We start from the raw sequence: 17,757 nt of genomic DNA, 5'->3' as shown, positions 1-17,757 counted from the left end.
ATCTGAATGCTAAGGGTTAGGGACCAGGTGGACATGGAAGCAACATGCATTTTTTAAGTCGAACTTGTGTGACGTCAAGGGATTTCAATTTCCTTGGGGAAATATTTCCATTTTCCCTCGATACTGCTCTGTTGCTACAATTAAATAAGAGACCAGATGAAAGGCTGCATTTTACTCGAAGGACTTCCTTCCTCTAAAAGGAGGAAGTCAATCCATCACCTTCCTTTATAGAAGTCGCGTGCCCGTTCCAAACGAATCTCATGCTTGTATCTTCACTGTCTAAAACGAAAGGCAACTTCATCTCAACAACATTAGCGTAACTTACCGATCGAGGAACGGCGTCGAGCTGGAGTCCGAGCTGGAAACGTAACTGTGGTAGCCCTCCGACTGGGCGTAAGACGACTGCTTCTGGTGGTGGTACATCGTCGTCTGCTCGTAGTACGACCGACTGTACTCCTCGAGGCCAGCCTGCGTCAGAATGCTGTTGCCGTTCGTTCCGCCGGGCCCGTTCGGGGGCGTTGGCGTGTGGTGGCCATTGCTACTGCCGTTGCTATGCTGCGCTCCACCCATCAGCAGCATCATCGCCAACGAGGGACCTCCGGACGTTGGAGTGTTGCCGGTGGATCCACTGTTGCCATTGGCGGTACCGCCCCCAGTGGAGGGCTTGCCGTTGTGCTGATGCTGTAGTGCGGGATGCAAATTACTCCCGGCGGGACCTCCGTTACCTCCTCCTCCACCACCGTTTCCAGTCAGCGATGCTGTACCGTTGTACCGTACATCCTCCTGAGGATGAAATAGATACATTCAATTAGTAAGGGTAATGAAATTCATGCTTTACGACCATAGTGTTCATGTTCGAGGATCTGCGTCCATTTTTAAAAAATTTGGAAAAATTAACCACCTCCTTTAGTTTGTATATCATCATGAGAAGAAAAATAACAACTATTCTTTGTTTGTAAAAATATGTGATTTATGAGTTTGAACCCAGTGAACTTGGTTCGATGGATCGACGCTTTCGTGAACCAAACACATAACAATATTTCTCCTATAAACTCTGATCATGATCTCGGCACGAACAACACCACCGCTACCCTCACCACTCTCCTTCGTGCTAATTTTCTCACGAGGGCAGCCACACGATCCAAAGCCGCACACCGATCGGGAAACAAGAGAAACATTTTCGTGGAAAGTAAGGCGCCGGACCAACGGCCAGTCACCCGGCCGAGAAAACTGGGAAACGGCCACGCAAACAGCTGTAAAACAAATTAACCATCAACAACCACCCCAAAGTTTCCACCAAGGAATGGGATGGGATCCTCGGGTTGACAGAATTGAATCATCTTTCTCAAGACGTTCGTTTGCTTTTTCCGTTGCATCGTGCACTGAGCGAGGGAGCAGGGTGTAGGTCAAGAAAACGTTTGCGTCTTGCTTGGTGGTAGCAACGTCACCGGTTGTCTTAGTATACTTTCGATCGACGGGGAGGGTGGGAAGCGAGAGCGTTCGAGAAAGTCGAGTCAGTTGTGGTAAAATTTGTGCAAAACGGCAAACAAATTATCTCATTACCACTCTATCGGGGCACGACTCGCAATTACGGGCTGCACGGTCGCGTCCTCCAACATTATGCTCCCGCGGGCCAGCCGAACTTCTTCCTCTCCCCCTCCACGGTGAACCTACGGGAAACCTTCCGCCCAACGGCACGGGGATCGTGCGACCACCGAGATCTCCTCCCGGAGGATGGTGCCAGGCATCGACGGGGAAATGTCCGCGACACTTCAGACACCCCATCGAAGGAAAGCGAACGAAACTTCCTCACCATTTCCCACAGTTATTATTTTGCTAATTTTTTCTTTCGTCCCGCATCGGTCACCCGTTCCTTCTTTCTCCATCGGTGAGCGAAATTGTCATCGACAGGGCGAAGCGGCTGAAACGATCTCGGAAATGGAACATCGTGTTGCAACCCATGCAACATGACCGCTGGTTCCGAAGGCCACTCGTTTTTAAACTGGCCTGCGCTTTATCGTAATGAACCTGGCATTACGTTTACTGTCTCTTTTTTTCTGGGCCAACCATTTTCGTGGCCAGTTGGAAGGAAAATGGTAACGTGTTTTTCTTCGAACTCGTCTAATCATTATTTGCTACGCTCTTTTCGCATCCGGCCCGGAATTATCTTATCGGGCTAGTCTTGGCTTATCTAGATGGTAGTGTTTATTATAATTATTTATTTTGCTGATCTGCAGCGGTGTGTTTGGCATTCTATCGGTCGGTTAGCGATGAATTGATAAAGGTATATATTTTTTTAATTTGGATAGCATTGCTTTTATAACCAAGCAATATATTTAATCATGAATTGATTTTAAAGTTTTATGTATCATATGAATCTTCCTCCCAAGATTCATTCCATTTGCCTTAAGAAATATTTGAAAATTTGAATCATAAAACATCGTCGAGTCTTTTCGAAACTTTGATGAATCTTAACAAATCTTTAATGAACTCGTCGATCTGCATGGATCCAACAAAAAAAAGGAGGACTTTACTTAGAATTCTTCGTAGGCCCTTAACGGGGCAGGCATGACCAACAAGGTCGTTACGCCAAGAAGAAGAAGTTTTACTCGTCTATTCATTTTACTAAAATTTGTATCTTCGATTTTTACATCCACTAGTTTACACACGTTTTCCAAACAAAGCGTTCCTCGAATGTTATCCATCAACGAGAAATAAAAAAAAAAAAGCCTTTGTATTTTAGTTGAAAACAACTTTCTTGGATGAAAAACACGCTTTTTAATCGTTTTATTGTCGGTAGGAACATCATTTACTCACAAGAAACGATGAATTGGAAGTTTGCTCCTCCAATCGATTGCAAAGTTCTCCGGTGGGTTTGCACGATTTCCCTTGCTATTTGTCATACTCCCCTGTGTGATTGCAACTTCCCCGATACGTCTGTAAAAAGCCCCTGTGTCGATGAGCTTTTCGCTCCACCGCTTGAAGCATTCCATTATATAGATCGATATGTCCATTTATAATATTCGGTTGCCTAAATATGACTTTTTTACGTTTCTGAGAAGCTAACCACTCATTTAAAGTTCGCCGTAAATTATGTAGATTCTCGTATTTTCTCATTTAGTTTAAATATCTTTAAGTTGATGCGCACACGGATATAAAAACCGACAGGCGACGACAGGACCTGGTCCAGTGGAAAAGTGAACTCCCTGGCTTGCAGAAAGGAACCCACTGGAGAATCCTTCTTCCCCATCAGAAGAAGTCAAGCCACATTCCGGCGGTTTGGTGTAAGGCTTTCGTGCACGTCGAAACCTGAGCCGCTCATGATACGCGGAGGCGGATCTGCGTTGTTACCTTCGGCTAGTGGAAACCCTCTCCCACTTCTCGGCCCACGTGACCAACGCATGAACCCGGGGGGAGCTTTAAAATTATTGCCCCAACCGGCGGCGCGTGATGCTACCGCTGCGCAAGTACTTCATGTGCGCTTCACGCTTCCGGGGCCGACATGCCGGCCGCCTTTTCGCCTTATTTTTTTTAACTATTTCCACCCTTTACTGAGGGGGGGGGAGAGCCCTACTTAGCACGATATTCAAATTGTAAGTCCCCAACCCTGCCCTGGTATGCTGGTCCGAAAGCCCCGTGCTCGGGCTGAAGATATCCTTTTCGCGCATGATCGTGCGATCGCGTGCAGAGACGCTGTTTGCTCTATCAGGAAGTTAATTAATCTCTCCGTTTATCTCCGTAACCCCTCCGCCCCGCCCAGGAGGCTTGCCAGCGATCCTCCGCATCCGACATGCAACACACACATCCAGGTCGCGAAATTCTTCCACAGCTTTCCCCGTTGACCACCACCGAACGGCACCCCTCCTTTCGTTCCGTGTTTTCGAAACGGTGCAGATCAATTTCAGATCGACCCCGAATGCAACCGCATCCCCACACATTCTCCTTACCCGCGAGGCCGAGGAGGAGTTTGAATTTTTAATTCATTCGCCGTCCCGGAGATAACCGTCCGAAAAGGGCGTGCTGATGCTGCTGCAATGCTGAAAGCCTCCGCCCCTAGAACGCAGCAGTGGAGGAGATCTTGTTACCTATTTGCAATTTTAATTGCAACTATCTTTCCTTCCCTACCGTCACCGACCGCTTGGGGGCACCCAAGATGAAGATGATCCAATGTGGTGGCACGCTTTGCATGATTTACATCTCTCTCCCTCCTCTGCTCACTTCCACCCCCGTGTCCCCGTGGTCAAGCAGCGCGTGCACCGGAGGCAAACCTTTTTGTTTTTCTTGTGCCAAGGAAAGGTTGTCAGAATTTTTCTGCACCTCCGTTTGGTGCACGGCTACCGGTGTTACGCGCAACGATAATAATCATGCAAAACCACAACACGGGAGAGAGTTGGGACAACACCGGACACGCTCCCCGTGGGTCGGCAGGAATGTAGAATTAACCGAACATCGCCAAACTGCTGGCAACAGAGGATGATGTTGCAGCAGACGTTTTGTAGCTACCGTTTGTTTGGCGAAAACGCACGGTGGAACACACTACACGGCTTCCGTGTAGCAGCATGTCAACAAAAAAAAAAAAATGGCGGCTAGTGGGCGGTAATCATGTAAAAATTAAAAATACATGCAAAATAAACATGATAGCCATAAATTAAAATGTGTGCCCTGCGGTTCGAAATCGTCGTAAGAAACTTAAGCTTAATCGCTTACCAGCATTTATCAGGCGCTTGTTCGCCTCTTTTAAACAATTCCATAAAACCCGCAGAAACATTTTACCAGAATACAGAATGAAGGAACATTAATTAAGCAAACTACAGCAAGGCCATTGAAGGGCATTTTGAAAGCATCGTTGCATCGTTGTTATTGAATGTCAAATGACCACCAATGAAGCCCCCTCATGTCCAAATAAAGTAAGCAAGGCACAAAACGAATGACACCTCTTCTTGCGATCACAACCACGAACCACCAACCTTGCACACTCCCTCTGGCACTGTCTTCGAAAATGTTTTTCCATTTTGTTCGTGCCTCGAATTTCGCCCACTCGAAATCCCTTGAATACGGATTAAGGACAATATGGATATCGAACTGGTTATCCAACCGATGCGGATGTAAATGTCAGCCAGAAATGTGGTGCGTGGTGCAGCAGTCGCAGCGAATTGAAACTCTTGACAGATGCCACACAGGGGTTTAGCCCTACATGGCGATCCGACGTAATACTTGTAAAACGGAGCAGCAGAAAACAGTTCCAGAGCGGAGCAATTATTCAACCATCTTTAAAATAAATAAACTGTTTCAAATCGAACAAGAATGAAACACATTGCAACCTCTTTTTTCCCAATCCAACACCACGCCTTATAAAGATTGATCTTTAATTGCGGTAATTCCACGTTTCAATCGCTTTCTGTGCTTGCCAGCATAATGACCGTGAAGCAGCAGCATTGGAAAACCAGTAGCGGAATTGGACCAATTATATTGTCACGCAGTTGAAAGGCTATGCCTTATGATACCTACACGCGTGCGGAGCGCGTTTAGAAAAACTGGTTCCCTTCCTTCGGTTCCACACTGGAAGAAGAAGGTACCGTCAAGATTGTGCGAGCATATCATCAGTGGGTTTACCTTTGGTCCGTCGAAAGTTGTCCATTTTATTTGTTTACCAGCACCATTGGCCCACAAAACTGAAACCATCACCCACCTCTTCTGCTAAAAACGGTGTACGGGGTGGTGTGCTAACGGCTTTTCCAGATCAATCATAACAGGTACGGGCGAACATATTTTTCATACCTCGCACACCGAACCGCCGTCCCTTCGAGGATGAGAAAGTACATGTCCGTTTGGAAATCTTTACCGATACGTTTCGATTAGCGAGAACGATTTCCTTCGACGACGGCGCGTTCGATCGCGTTTATCGCGGAGGCAAATCTCTCTCTCTCTCGCCGTACAAAACCCTTTCCCTCCTCGAAAAACGGCACTCGACGGAGGAACCGGTTCGACCCGTGCCGAGCCGCACCGGATCGATAGTTGATGCATCGATCATGACGATGATGACTCCTGAGGGGGTGTGGGGGGCTGGAGGGTGTCTCGGGGGCCTCGTAAGCGGGTCTCATCCATCTGTCTGCAAATGCGACACGGTAAAGAAGGTGGTTCCGAGCGATAAGCGCTGCGGAGGGAGGCGAAATGCGGGACAAAATTTGTTTGTGCACATCGGATCTATCAATAATCAACGAAATCCTCTTGCAGGGAGCCTCTCTCCGCACACGGTCTCTTCAGGCTCTGGGTGCAGATATCAAGACTTCAGGTGAAATGCGACTCGACCGCCGGTAAGATGGCGGTGCGTTCGAGTGTCCAATCGTCCCGTTGGTTGGTGAACAAATTGACAAATTGATGCCTTCCTAGCCGGACCCATCTTCTCCGTCGTTCACTCTGTCCCCCTTCCTTCTGACCGGTGATGGTCGTAAACCGTTGTCGTCGTCGTCGTCGTCGGCATATGCAGCCGCCGATGCGGTGGCGATCGCCGACCGGTAGCCGACAAACGGACAAATGCACGCTCCCCCCTGTCAATGTGATGTGCCACGGTGTGGCCTAATCGTGGCTCCTGATTGACAGATTAAGCATGTTGGGCGATCGCATAACGGGGCGCGCACACGGACGGACGACGTTGAGCTTCTGTTTCCGCCACACTCCACGAAGAGCTAATGAGCTGTGAGTGTGAGGGTCGTGCGAGCTTAATCATTATTATCACCCACCGTTAACGAGAGGAGTGCGCACTCCTTTCCCATTGCAGCGCGATGATGTTTGACCTAAGAACCCGGAACGTTATTGACATTGGCCGCTCGGATCCGTGATTGACAAATTCATATTCCACCTTCACGGTGTGGGCAGCATAAAACCGATCCCCCAATTAGCATTAGCTACCTTATTCCAGTAGCCAACCTTAACGTGCCGGTCACGTGGGGCGGATCGCGGAAAGTGTTACTCAACCGATCGGAATGTCTTAAGTCTTCGAGTGCCCACCTGCCCTCACCCCCCTCCACCACCGCTGGTGACGCGTTCCAGTTCACACCAAGAACGGCACGGACCAGAAACGAACGGGACTCCGGCCGGACAAACTAACAAGGTTTCAGCGACGTGCCTTGTGGAATGTCAGCGCAGATCAGACCCTCCACCCCATTACGGCCCGGTCCTGGTGGTGCAGCAATTGCAACCAGTTGCTGTTGACGCCATCCGCGAAACCCTGACGTTTCTCGTCGTTCACACTAAGTTGCTGCATGGTTCTTGATTTTCTCGTTACCGTAAAAAAACACATCTCTTAACACAAGGAAAGTCTCAGTAAAACACGTTGAACTTGTTGCTCGATGTCATCGCTGGTGTTTGGTGGAATGTGCTTTTAAAATCGATGAACCCCAATTAGCCCCACGTGACAAGCAGGCAACCGTATGTGTGTGCGGACGTGGACTTCCGTGGACATCGGGGCAGTGTGTCGAAGGAGAACTACGGAAAAACAGACATAATCTTCGGGGGCATCAAGTACCTGTAAAACTACTTCTGTACTGGGGCAAATATGTAATTCTTAGACAGTAGAGTTTTGTATTTCCGATTCAGAATCAAGAATCTGAAAGTTTCTTTGCATCGTTTTGGAGATACATGAGTCTTTTAATGAGGGATTCATGAATCCCAAAGATTCATTAATGTTAAAAGAACATAAATAAATCTCGCCTAAAGATTCATAAGGTACAGCACATTTAGGAAGCATTTAAAGGCGATTGCTTTTTACTTCTTTAAAACGCTACTTCATTATTAAATGCAGTTGATATTTATGATAAAACAGTGGACCTTTCAACGTAGATATCCTGAGATCAAAGATTTTGTTGTTACACCTAGAGTTTCAATATTTTTAATCAACCCCGTCCCCATCCCTCGTTCTTACATCCACGCCGGTCACCTTAATTCGACGAAAGGTTAGCTTTAGTTAATCTGTCGAACAACAAATGACCGATACACCTTAACAAGACACGCACGACTCCAATATCTCATCTCCGTCCACCAGTCTCTCCTCTTCCCCTTCATCTTATACGAATTCACGCGGTGGCAACAGCGATGACGAGAGACGTTAACACCGCCTCCCCCGGAATATCGAAACACACGAAATTTTATTTTCGTTACCCGTTGGAACGACAGCAAATTTGAGGTTTCTGATGGAATTTTCTTGTACGGCAGTCGGCGTCGTATGGGCTTTTGTCGTTTGTTTCGCTGGACGACATATTTGTTTCCCCCCCAATCCCTGTACACCTCTATCACCTTTCTCTTTCAACAACGACAACACAACGAACGCCAATAAAATAAAAACACACTCTGAAACAAATTAAATTATGCAACTCTCACTGCGCCTGCGTGACTTTGAACCACGCGGTACAGCTCGGTCGAACAAGCGAGCAGCGCATTATTTCTTCCTACCGTCTGTGGCCCGGGTTGGGACCCCCAACAGTTGATCGCCGGTACGATCCCAAGGTTCGGCGGATCGATCGACTCGTGCGTTACGCTTCGAATGAGATCGGAACTACGCGCCGTCGCAACAACCCCGGTCGGTTCTGGGACGGTCTCCTGACTCCCCCGGCTACACACGAGTTCGACACGATATACGTTCACCCAACCATCGTTACGCAGGTGATCGATAAAATGCATTTCGAATCGAACAGCTGGAACACGCGCGACCTTGCAACCGGCGGTATTGTTTGGCGCATGTGCCGGAACATGTGGCATAGTCCGACCTTCCCTGGGAGGTCCTCATGCACGACCGGGTGTAAAAAAAGTTCCAATGGACCTTTTTTTGTTAATCAACAAATTTATTTAACACATGTTTCCCAAACATGACACGAGACAGGGGGAAAATAATTGAAATCTTTCAAATTTAAAAGTGAAATAAAATATTGACAAGCCACTGACTTCAGATGAAATGGAACGGAGTAGGTTTCGAATATCTCACACCTTCTTTTCATAAATAACCGCAATGCAATTTAAACACTCCACCGGCGTACAAAAACACTTCCGTCAGTGGTTTTCCAACAAGTGTTCATAATTCCATCCCGATCTCACTGAAGGGTGGCGTCCGCTAACGAAGTACGTTCGAGTCCAACGAGATCGAGCATTGCTTCACGCCAGTACGTAACTACTCCACGTCCACCGCCAGTTCCCTCGAGCGGAGGGAGACGCTGAGTTATCGGTTTGGATGAACGGTTTCAATAAGCCCATATCCGGTGTGGTATCCTGATCAGCGCACACTGTCCGAGCAGGGCGGCAAAATATACGATCACTTCGAGGCGTTCCCACGTGATCATATTTTAGGCTAACAAATTGGCTCCGGCGACGCAGACTTTTGCTCCCTCGTTCGCCAAAGCTGGGTGCCATTTTCAGTTTTTGGTCTGGGCACGCAAATAACTCTTCCACATACCAACTTCCGGCAGCGTACGATCGCCAACGCTTCAACCCTCCTTCAACAAACCTCCGTTCAATTCCGCTTCAGCCTATCTTAGGGTTAACTAAATACTATCCGTAGTCCTTTTGGGAAAGCAATCGTCTACCATCGGCATCGTTACATCGGCCGGGAGGAGTTGAAAGATTTCCACCTCGGGAACAAGCAGGAAAACTTCCCACCCTTCCCCCGTGCGTGCGGGTGAAAATCAGTCCAAGGCGTCGTCCTTCGTTTCGTGTTGGTTGGCAATCAATCGAGTCGGGCAGAAATGTTTCACCGTTCGGAACCGGGAGGGGAAAAATTAAACCTGGAAGGCTGCTGCCACATTGCTCTGCTGCACGTGAAAGGTCGAACCGATGAGACGGTTAGTAATAAATATACCCTTCATTGATGGCACGACATCTACCGGTCCTTTCTAATGGACCGCAACGTCGTTGTGCAAGGGGTTTCGGAAGTGGTATAAATCATACCGTTGGACGGACCTGGTGAGTTGCAACAGAAGGGAAAACCCCTAGAAATGACATTTAAAACATACATTTTAAAATATTGCGACGATGAAAATATCCATTAAAAAGACATGATTTAATTTAAGAGCATATGTCAGTTTGAAACACACACTGAAGACAACCTTAAATGAGACGGAGCACATTTAAACGCATAAGGGTGACTCGGACTCGGCTGGACTTCCAGAAAAGGTAGGTGTGATGCGTGAACATGAACTGTGTCGCTTCCAGATACCGCCAGATAGACCAGCACCAGTCGTTACCGACGTGGGCTAGAGACCCACCTTCGATACCGATCGACGTTGCTCATTTTGGAAAAGAGTTTTTACTGTTAGTATTTTAGCAAAGGCACGACTGAAACCTGTCCGGCAACCATGGCACCGCCCAACACCGACAAAGTAACGGACCTGTAGCTCATTGGACCTGTCGACAGCGCTTCTTCTTTAGTCGCTTTTCCACCGAACACATACCAAACCCCTGGCTTTTCCTTCGCCACTGCCATCGCGAGGGCAGAATCATTCTCCACGAAGCACCATCCTCCACAAACTTTTACGCGCCGGTACATCTTCCTCATTGCCAAAAGCGCCTACGGACATTCGGCCTTACCGCAGCGCCATACGACCCTCCGACCCCATAACTGGGGCAAAACTGGAGCATCACACTCCGAAACTGCCCCCAGAGCAGATACAGTTAATTGTAATGGTAGGGTTGCGCGCGTGACGCCGTCATTCGCACACACGGTGCGCGCCGCAATTGTTTTCCTTCCTTCACCGAAATTGAATTCAACCCGGCACTTCGCCACCCGGGCGTTATCTGGTTTTCTTCGCGAGACCAAACGATGACGCTGGTTTGAACCTATCCAGTTGATCCGTTCGTTTGCCACCGTTCGCACTCCAGATGGTTCTCGACGAGAGTTCTCGCGTAATTTGCTCGCGCGTCCATATAAATTCGGGGGGCTAGGAAAACAAACGGAGCCGACGATCATCAGCGCACGACGCAACAGTAAAACAATTCATTGCAAAGCTTCCACAACACCAGCACCAAAACAAATTCGGCCACTGGGAAAAGGTAATAATTTTGCCTCAGCGGTAATGATTTATGACCTAGTAAAATCAATTCTCGCACCCGGTTGCATTATGGCGCGAAAATGCGGCCAAAAGAATACGGTAACAAATTATTTCCTTTTCAGCGGTTGGCTGTTGGCTGTTTGCCGCAAGATCACAGCAGCTCAGGGACCTTTATAGGCCAAACATGGGGCAAACAATCGCAAAAGGCGTAATCAACAGGCAGAAGATGGTTGCAGCAGTTGAGAACGGGCTTGATTCGGGCCAGTACCGAAATGATGAGTGCACCCACACTGGTGCAACGAAAATTACAATTTAATTAGAAAGGAGAACGCACGAGCACGAGCAGAATGTTCAGAATGGAGAACCATCACCCGGGCCAGAAGTATGCCGAAAAGCCCCACAACATCGGAGCGAATCCACTTCGATCCGATGCCGTCCGTAAACAGTATAACCACCCGCCGCACGATGGATGAATGGGTAGCGAATGGGTATTAGTCCGAATTCCATCCCGAAGCCTTAGGAGTAACCAGGTAACGCCGGCAGCCTTAGCCTCTGGTGAGACTCAGTGTCTTCGCCGTTCTTCTTTTCGCATGCCTTAGTCTAACCAAAAAGTTTAGCATATTGACAGAGGATTAAGATTAACGGTCATTAGTACGCGGGCTCAGAAGCCCAAGCCCCTTTTCTGAGGTGGTCGAGTCAAGTGTCATGTTTAACTCACTTCCTAGGAACTGTTAATCCCGCCGTTGTTTTGCGTCATAAGGCGCTCTACTGCCAGACGACGGCAATATGAAGCTAGTAGTACCAGTAGCTAAACTTTGCGTTACCTTCAAGCGATATGAGAAGAACGAATATGTTTCATTTCGACATGCATATTCTTTTACATGATAGAAATAGGTTAAGCATGTCCAAGTCTGTCGAGTTATCCCCATGAAGACGTGAGCCAAGCTCTACTTTTGCAAAATTCTGCCTATCCCTTTATCCCCAGTGTGAGTCCCCGACGAAAGCCAGGTAACAGATATCTCCAACAACCACGCAACGGACATCCTCATTTTCGTTTCAGCTTCGACCCACCATCACTCCGTGCGAGCGGTTCAATTAATCAATAAAAGGCAAGAATTTATACCATTTACAATTCAATAAAAATAAGTCAAACGGAAACGGTAGGACGCAGCAGCGAGGCCTTGTACGGAGCTCGTCTATAGATCTCCCACCGGGAGACGATAGCCTCTCGGGCGGGTAAGTTTCATGGTAGCACCAACCGAACCGGTCCGCCGAAGGTTGGCTACAGGAATCAAGGGCATTGGAGATAACCATGATGATGATGATGATGATGCTCATCATTATCATGTTGACGGACGGCAGATGGATGAGGACGAAAAGCTAAACATCCAAAGAATGGTACTGGATTGACGAGAATCAGAACTGGTACTGGTGCACCTCCCCATATATAAAAGAGTTTTTCATCCCTCAACTCCGGGACCACGCAAAAGACATACATCCGTGCGTCACACATTGCTGCCACGATTAGATTAGATTCCTGAGGGCGAGTATACGGTGCTGGGATGTGTATCGATCGCGTAACATAACCTATAGATCATTCGGTGCCCGGTTCCCCACGGTGGTGCCATTCCGGGAATGTCTGGGACGGGCGGAGGTTCCGGTGCAATGTCGCCTCGGCACGACATGAGCAATGTTTGCGGCCTACGGTTGATTGCCATTCCCTGCGTTCCCCGATGATTCCGCAGCAGATGATTCGTTGGATCATTATCAAACCTAACTGTAGCGTGTGGGGTGCACACATCCAAACATGCTCCCGTTGTTAGCCTAGAAACGGGAGTAGCATACGATATATCCAGCAACCAGCGCACGGTAGCGACCTAGGAACTCATCTATTTCTCCAGCCGAATGCGTTCCCACTTCTGCCAAACGACCTTCCGTGGTTCGACTCGTATTAACACTGCACGCTTAAACGCAGCGCTTAGCCACGCAAACATCTCCTCCCCGCGATCCTGATGTCTCGGATAGAAACCTTCTGCAGCACGCGATACAATTAAGAGATAATAAATTGAAATCATCTTCCTTCACCTGACCACGCGAGACGCGTACATCACCCCGTGTGTCCCGGGGTGGGACTTTTTAATCGGCCGAAGAAAGATTCCATTCGCCAAATGGCGCGATGATGTCGACAGAGACGACGCCGAGATCCCGCACTCTGCTGCCGATGACGGTTGATGATGATGGTGATGGTGATGCCACGGCAAGCGGGATAGGGGGATCCATCTTCATGGCATCTCCCATATCGTCGGCGTCGGTTGGCGATCCCGTTTTCTCAAGCTTGTGCCACAGCGCTTCCATCAATCTTGGGAAAGCGTGTCCCGTTCGTTTTGTTTTTTTTTGTTTCCATTTATCGCCCAACCTCCGCAAATGCGTGCGTGCGTGCGTGAGTGTGTGCGCACGTCAGGTGTGGGTTTTTGTTTTATCTTCCAGACTCGTTTTCCCGAAGCTTTCCCCGCGTCAACCGCGCGCCGCGTTCTGTTTGTCTTCTACCTGCTTCGCCGCATAGAAATAGAAGAGAAGCAGACGGGGGAGAAAAAACCCACGATCGCGACCAGGAGCGCAATGGAAGATTGTTTGTGCTGAATTTCCGTTCCCCGGACCGTGCTCTGCCACTTTCTTTCTGCTTCATATGGTGCCAGCGGCATTGGACCTGTTTTATTAGATCGTTCAAGGTCATATGCAACCTCCTCCCATCCCCTCCCATCCCGAACAGCCGATCCTCTCAACGGATACCGTTACCAAAACGGAGCGCAAGACGAAACGAAAGACCTCGATTGGCAACAAAAACCTTCGCAAACACAGGCGACGAACCTCTCTCGAAAGCGTCCTCGAGGCGGTACAATCTTTCGCCTTTACACATATGCACACACACACACACACGCGTACATTATTGTACTAGATTTTCACCGCGCGGCGTATGAAACGGAGCCGCTGTTTGCGCAAAAATCCAGCTTCACCTTTTCCAGGAGAGGTGCGCACAAGCGCAAAAATAAAGACACCATTCGTCGTCCAACGTTCAATACCGTTACTGCCGCTTTATATTGTGCACAAGTGCTGCGGCCGTCAAAGCGAAGAAGAAAGATGGTGGGCTGCAGTTTTCAACCCACCCTAGACAAGCGCTACACATTTTGAAGGATCCCTCCTGCGTCATGTGTTCCCTTCACGAGGGTGATTTGTGTGTTCGGTTTTCAAAACGGTTCACTTAGCTAATGGTCTGCCGAATGGGTTCGGGTTGGAAATGAACTTAATAAACAATTCCATGTCCCTACTCCTGCGGGGCATGCATAAAATGGTGCCGGTGCAACGAAAACATCAAGAACAGAGGGGGAAATCTAAACGCCTTATAGGTCAGGTACTTAACCAATATTAATAGGAGGAACATTGCAGTACTATGTACACTGATTCATACTCAAATTTTCAGTTTCTAGAGATCCAATATTGAGCTTTAATTAAGTTCAACCCTTCAAAACTAAATGGTGACATAAAAGGCCTGTCAATGGTCGTGTTACTGCAGAGTAAATTCTATTTTTACTATAAACTCTAAAGCAGAAATGCAATCAATTTCCACTACAACGAACCGCTTCAAGACCACTTAGGCTAGATAAAAAAAAATAAATAACTCACCCAATTTCCACCCCACACCGCCGTGGCCTTTCGCTTTTTTGGAGAGTGAAAAAGAGGAAAAGTGTGAAAAATCTCCTCCAAGATGCAAGTGGACGCTGGCAAAAACGGATTGGAAAAGCTTAAAAGCTAAATTGATCTTCAACACAAATTGGAAGATAAACAAAGAAATGAAAATATTGCAAATTGAATGGACCCACGAAAATGTGACGTAAACGATTTTGCCGGTTTAAATTTCCTCCGAAAATACGCATCGTGCACAATACACAAATCTGGATCAAACCCCAAAGATGCTTCACTTCGCTTCGAGGCTTTACCGCTTCGAGCTAATCAACGTTTCTTTTTTCATCATTTTTTTTTTACTTTTCCTCATTTTGTTTATCTAAAACTTGTTAATCGTCCCAAATCATTCCGTCTAACATTTCTCTTCAATTCATTGAAAGCAAATGCATGTTTTTGTTTACCTGCCTCCCTTCCCTACTAAAGGCGCGTGCGGTTAAGCGCTCGCTAATCGAAAAACAACAAGCGCTACTGATCGATCACAATTTAATTAATTCAACGAAAGTAAACTCTAATTTTATTCACCTCGTTTCGTTTAGTTTTTTTTCTCGGGAGCTTCCTGGCTTGCTAGTGGAAGATATAAGGCAACGGATTTCAACCCATCTTCTCTCTCCATTTGTTCCATGAGTAGTGAACCACGTACTCTACTAGGTTAGCCGCTAGTGCATACTGTTTTGCACTTTCTTCTTTGCCGCCGTTGAATGAGTTTTGGCCAATAGCCATCGGGTGGTATTAAGTTGCAAATTTTCCAACCCATTCTCTCTGGCACCCCCTTTTTCAAGAAGGAAGGCCCCCCGAAACGTGAAGGTTAATGGCAATCGATTCGCATTTGGTTCACGGGCACCAAAAGAGTGCGTTTCGGTGTCTCGAATGGCTGACTCTACAAATTAGTTCTGTAAAGTGTTGAAAGTGAAGCTCGGACACTTTCGGCCAGCTAAATGATGTCACGAAATAACGCACCATACCGGCCCGGAGAAGAAAAACCCCAGTTGAGGTTTCTATTTTCGGACACCCGATGCCCTGTATGCTGGAGTATTTGGCACATTTGTTTTCCAACATTTGCATTTTCCAACCTTCGTTTGTGAAGAGTGTTTTGTTTGTTTTCCTTCCCTTGCAAGACACTGTGTATTTGTGTGCTTCGAAGATAAACAAACACTTATGCTCAGGTCAGAACGGAATTACGATTTTTTAAGATGATCAAACCCGCACCGCAAAGCACCGAAAGTCACACACGCAACTGCGCCTAGTGTAAATAGTATTTTTTTATATCATAACCATTAGTTCCGGACGGATACCGAATGGATTGCCATCAAATAGCCGTTTCCGCTCGGCATTCACATAACATAACTGCAAGTTATACGACTCAATAAGTTGGGTAGTGTAAAAACTGAGAAAAAAAAACAACACCAACCATAAAAACAAACAATCGTTCAACCAAGCAAACAATTGGCAGTTTGGAAGAGAAAATTACGAAAGCCGAAACGTCCTCCCAAAAACTTTAATCCACTGGAAACGCGCAAACCATTTCAACACATCCCGCCGATAATAAGCCCAATTTCCACGCAACAGCACCGACGACAACCGATAGGTCGATCATTATCTTCTAGCACCAGGCCAGTTAACAATCTGTTAATCTGCTATCTGCACACCGACCACTATCGTTTACAACGTCTGACCCCCGCTTCCCTCCTGATGGCGGCGGAAGGGACGACCGGGTAGGGGAGGGGGGCTAAACGACTCTTTTTTTAACGAATCAATAATTTACTGCTACGGACGAAAATTGAGTAACCGCGTGTCATCGAGCATCGGGCAGGTAGTATCGTAAAGTTTTATGCACGCATGAAGCTCCAAACATCAACCCGAGAGCGTTGTGTTTGGGGAGCTACCAAAAAGTTTTCCAATTCCATAAACAACCAATAAACGGTCTTGGGACCGAGCTCGGTGGTTGGATGCTTCAATAAAGCTTCAGTTTCATGATCTCGGAACCGCGCGTGGAGGAAAGCGCTTACGGTTGTAGGAAGCACGAGAGGAAATAAACAAAAACCAGATACCATCGTATACCATTTTTAGTCAAAATACAGTCCTCTCGGGCACCCTACCCGATGGTGATCACGGGGTGGGGTAATAATTTAGCAGAAATTACGAGCCACGAAGGGCAGCGGTTTTGGATTACACGCGCTGCTGTAGCGCCATTGTATATCACTCGTCGGAGTTCGGGAAGACATGGTATGTGTGCGTTTTTATCTTGTCCTTCCCGTGGCCGATCGAACACCTCCTCCCTGTTGGTGACCTGTTCGGGTGACGGTCGACGGTTCCACAGCTGGTGCACAGAGGTCTACTGGGTCCACTAATCGCGTGTCGCGCGTGCTGCCGCCGAAATCGAGACGCTGCTACTCCAGTGGTCAATAGTATTACGTGTTAACCTTCTTTTTCGCAGGGGCGGTAGCCGGCATGGCTGTAGTGCCACATATAATGAGCATAAATTGGGCCGGGCGCAAATCTCGGAACGCCTGCTGCTCCCTAGACTTAGCACCTCGATTTCATTCAGCTGTGTCCCTGTGTTATGCTGTTGCATAACTGGAACTTTCTCGGATGCCTTCATCAACCTACGCTGGAGAGGGGCTTCGCAGGGTTCAGGGTACGCGTGACAACTTCGCTGGGTTCCCTCCTTTGCGTGGGCTGGAAGGTTGGTTACCGCCCATTCATCTGGAGCAAAAGCCAGTCGCCAGCTGGACTAAGGAAATTCAAATCTACTTGTCCGCAAAAAACTAACAGGCGGCAAACGACACGAAACACACGAACTGGGTTCGGTATGGCGTGCACGATCAGCCACAGAACGCTTCAGTTGAGCAGTCAAACACTAAAGGGGAACACATTCGCACATTTTGTTGAGTTCCCTTTGGCAGGAGTAGACACTGGGCTGAGGATTTGATTTGCAAACCGGCGTGTTCAGCAGACGTCAACGTCCTCCTCGAAATGTCGACCG

The 17,757-nt window shown here is 47.7% G+C and overlaps 1 protein-coding gene across 1 annotated transcript in view; it reads right to left on the bottom strand.

The window, feature by feature from the left end:
- Positions 1 to 17,757, bottom strand: part of LOC131293460 (protein Shroom) — a 183,345-nt gene that overhangs the window by 123,024 nt on the left and 42,564 nt on the right. Inside the window, exon 2 of the mRNA XM_058321537.1 lies at positions 326 to 783. Within this exon, the coding sequence (XP_058177520.1) occupies positions 326 to 783 (458 nt within the window). The remainder of the gene's footprint in view (positions 1 to 325; positions 784 to 17,757) is intronic.

The sequence above is a fragment of the Anopheles ziemanni genome, chromosome 2, assembly GCF_943734765.1.
Source record: "Anopheles ziemanni chromosome 2, idAnoZiCoDA_A2_x.2, whole genome shotgun sequence".
In the NCBI taxonomy this organism is placed as follows: Eukaryota; Metazoa; Arthropoda; class Insecta; order Diptera; family Culicidae; genus Anopheles; species Anopheles ziemanni.
This window is presented reverse-complemented; position numbering and strand designations above follow the sequence as displayed.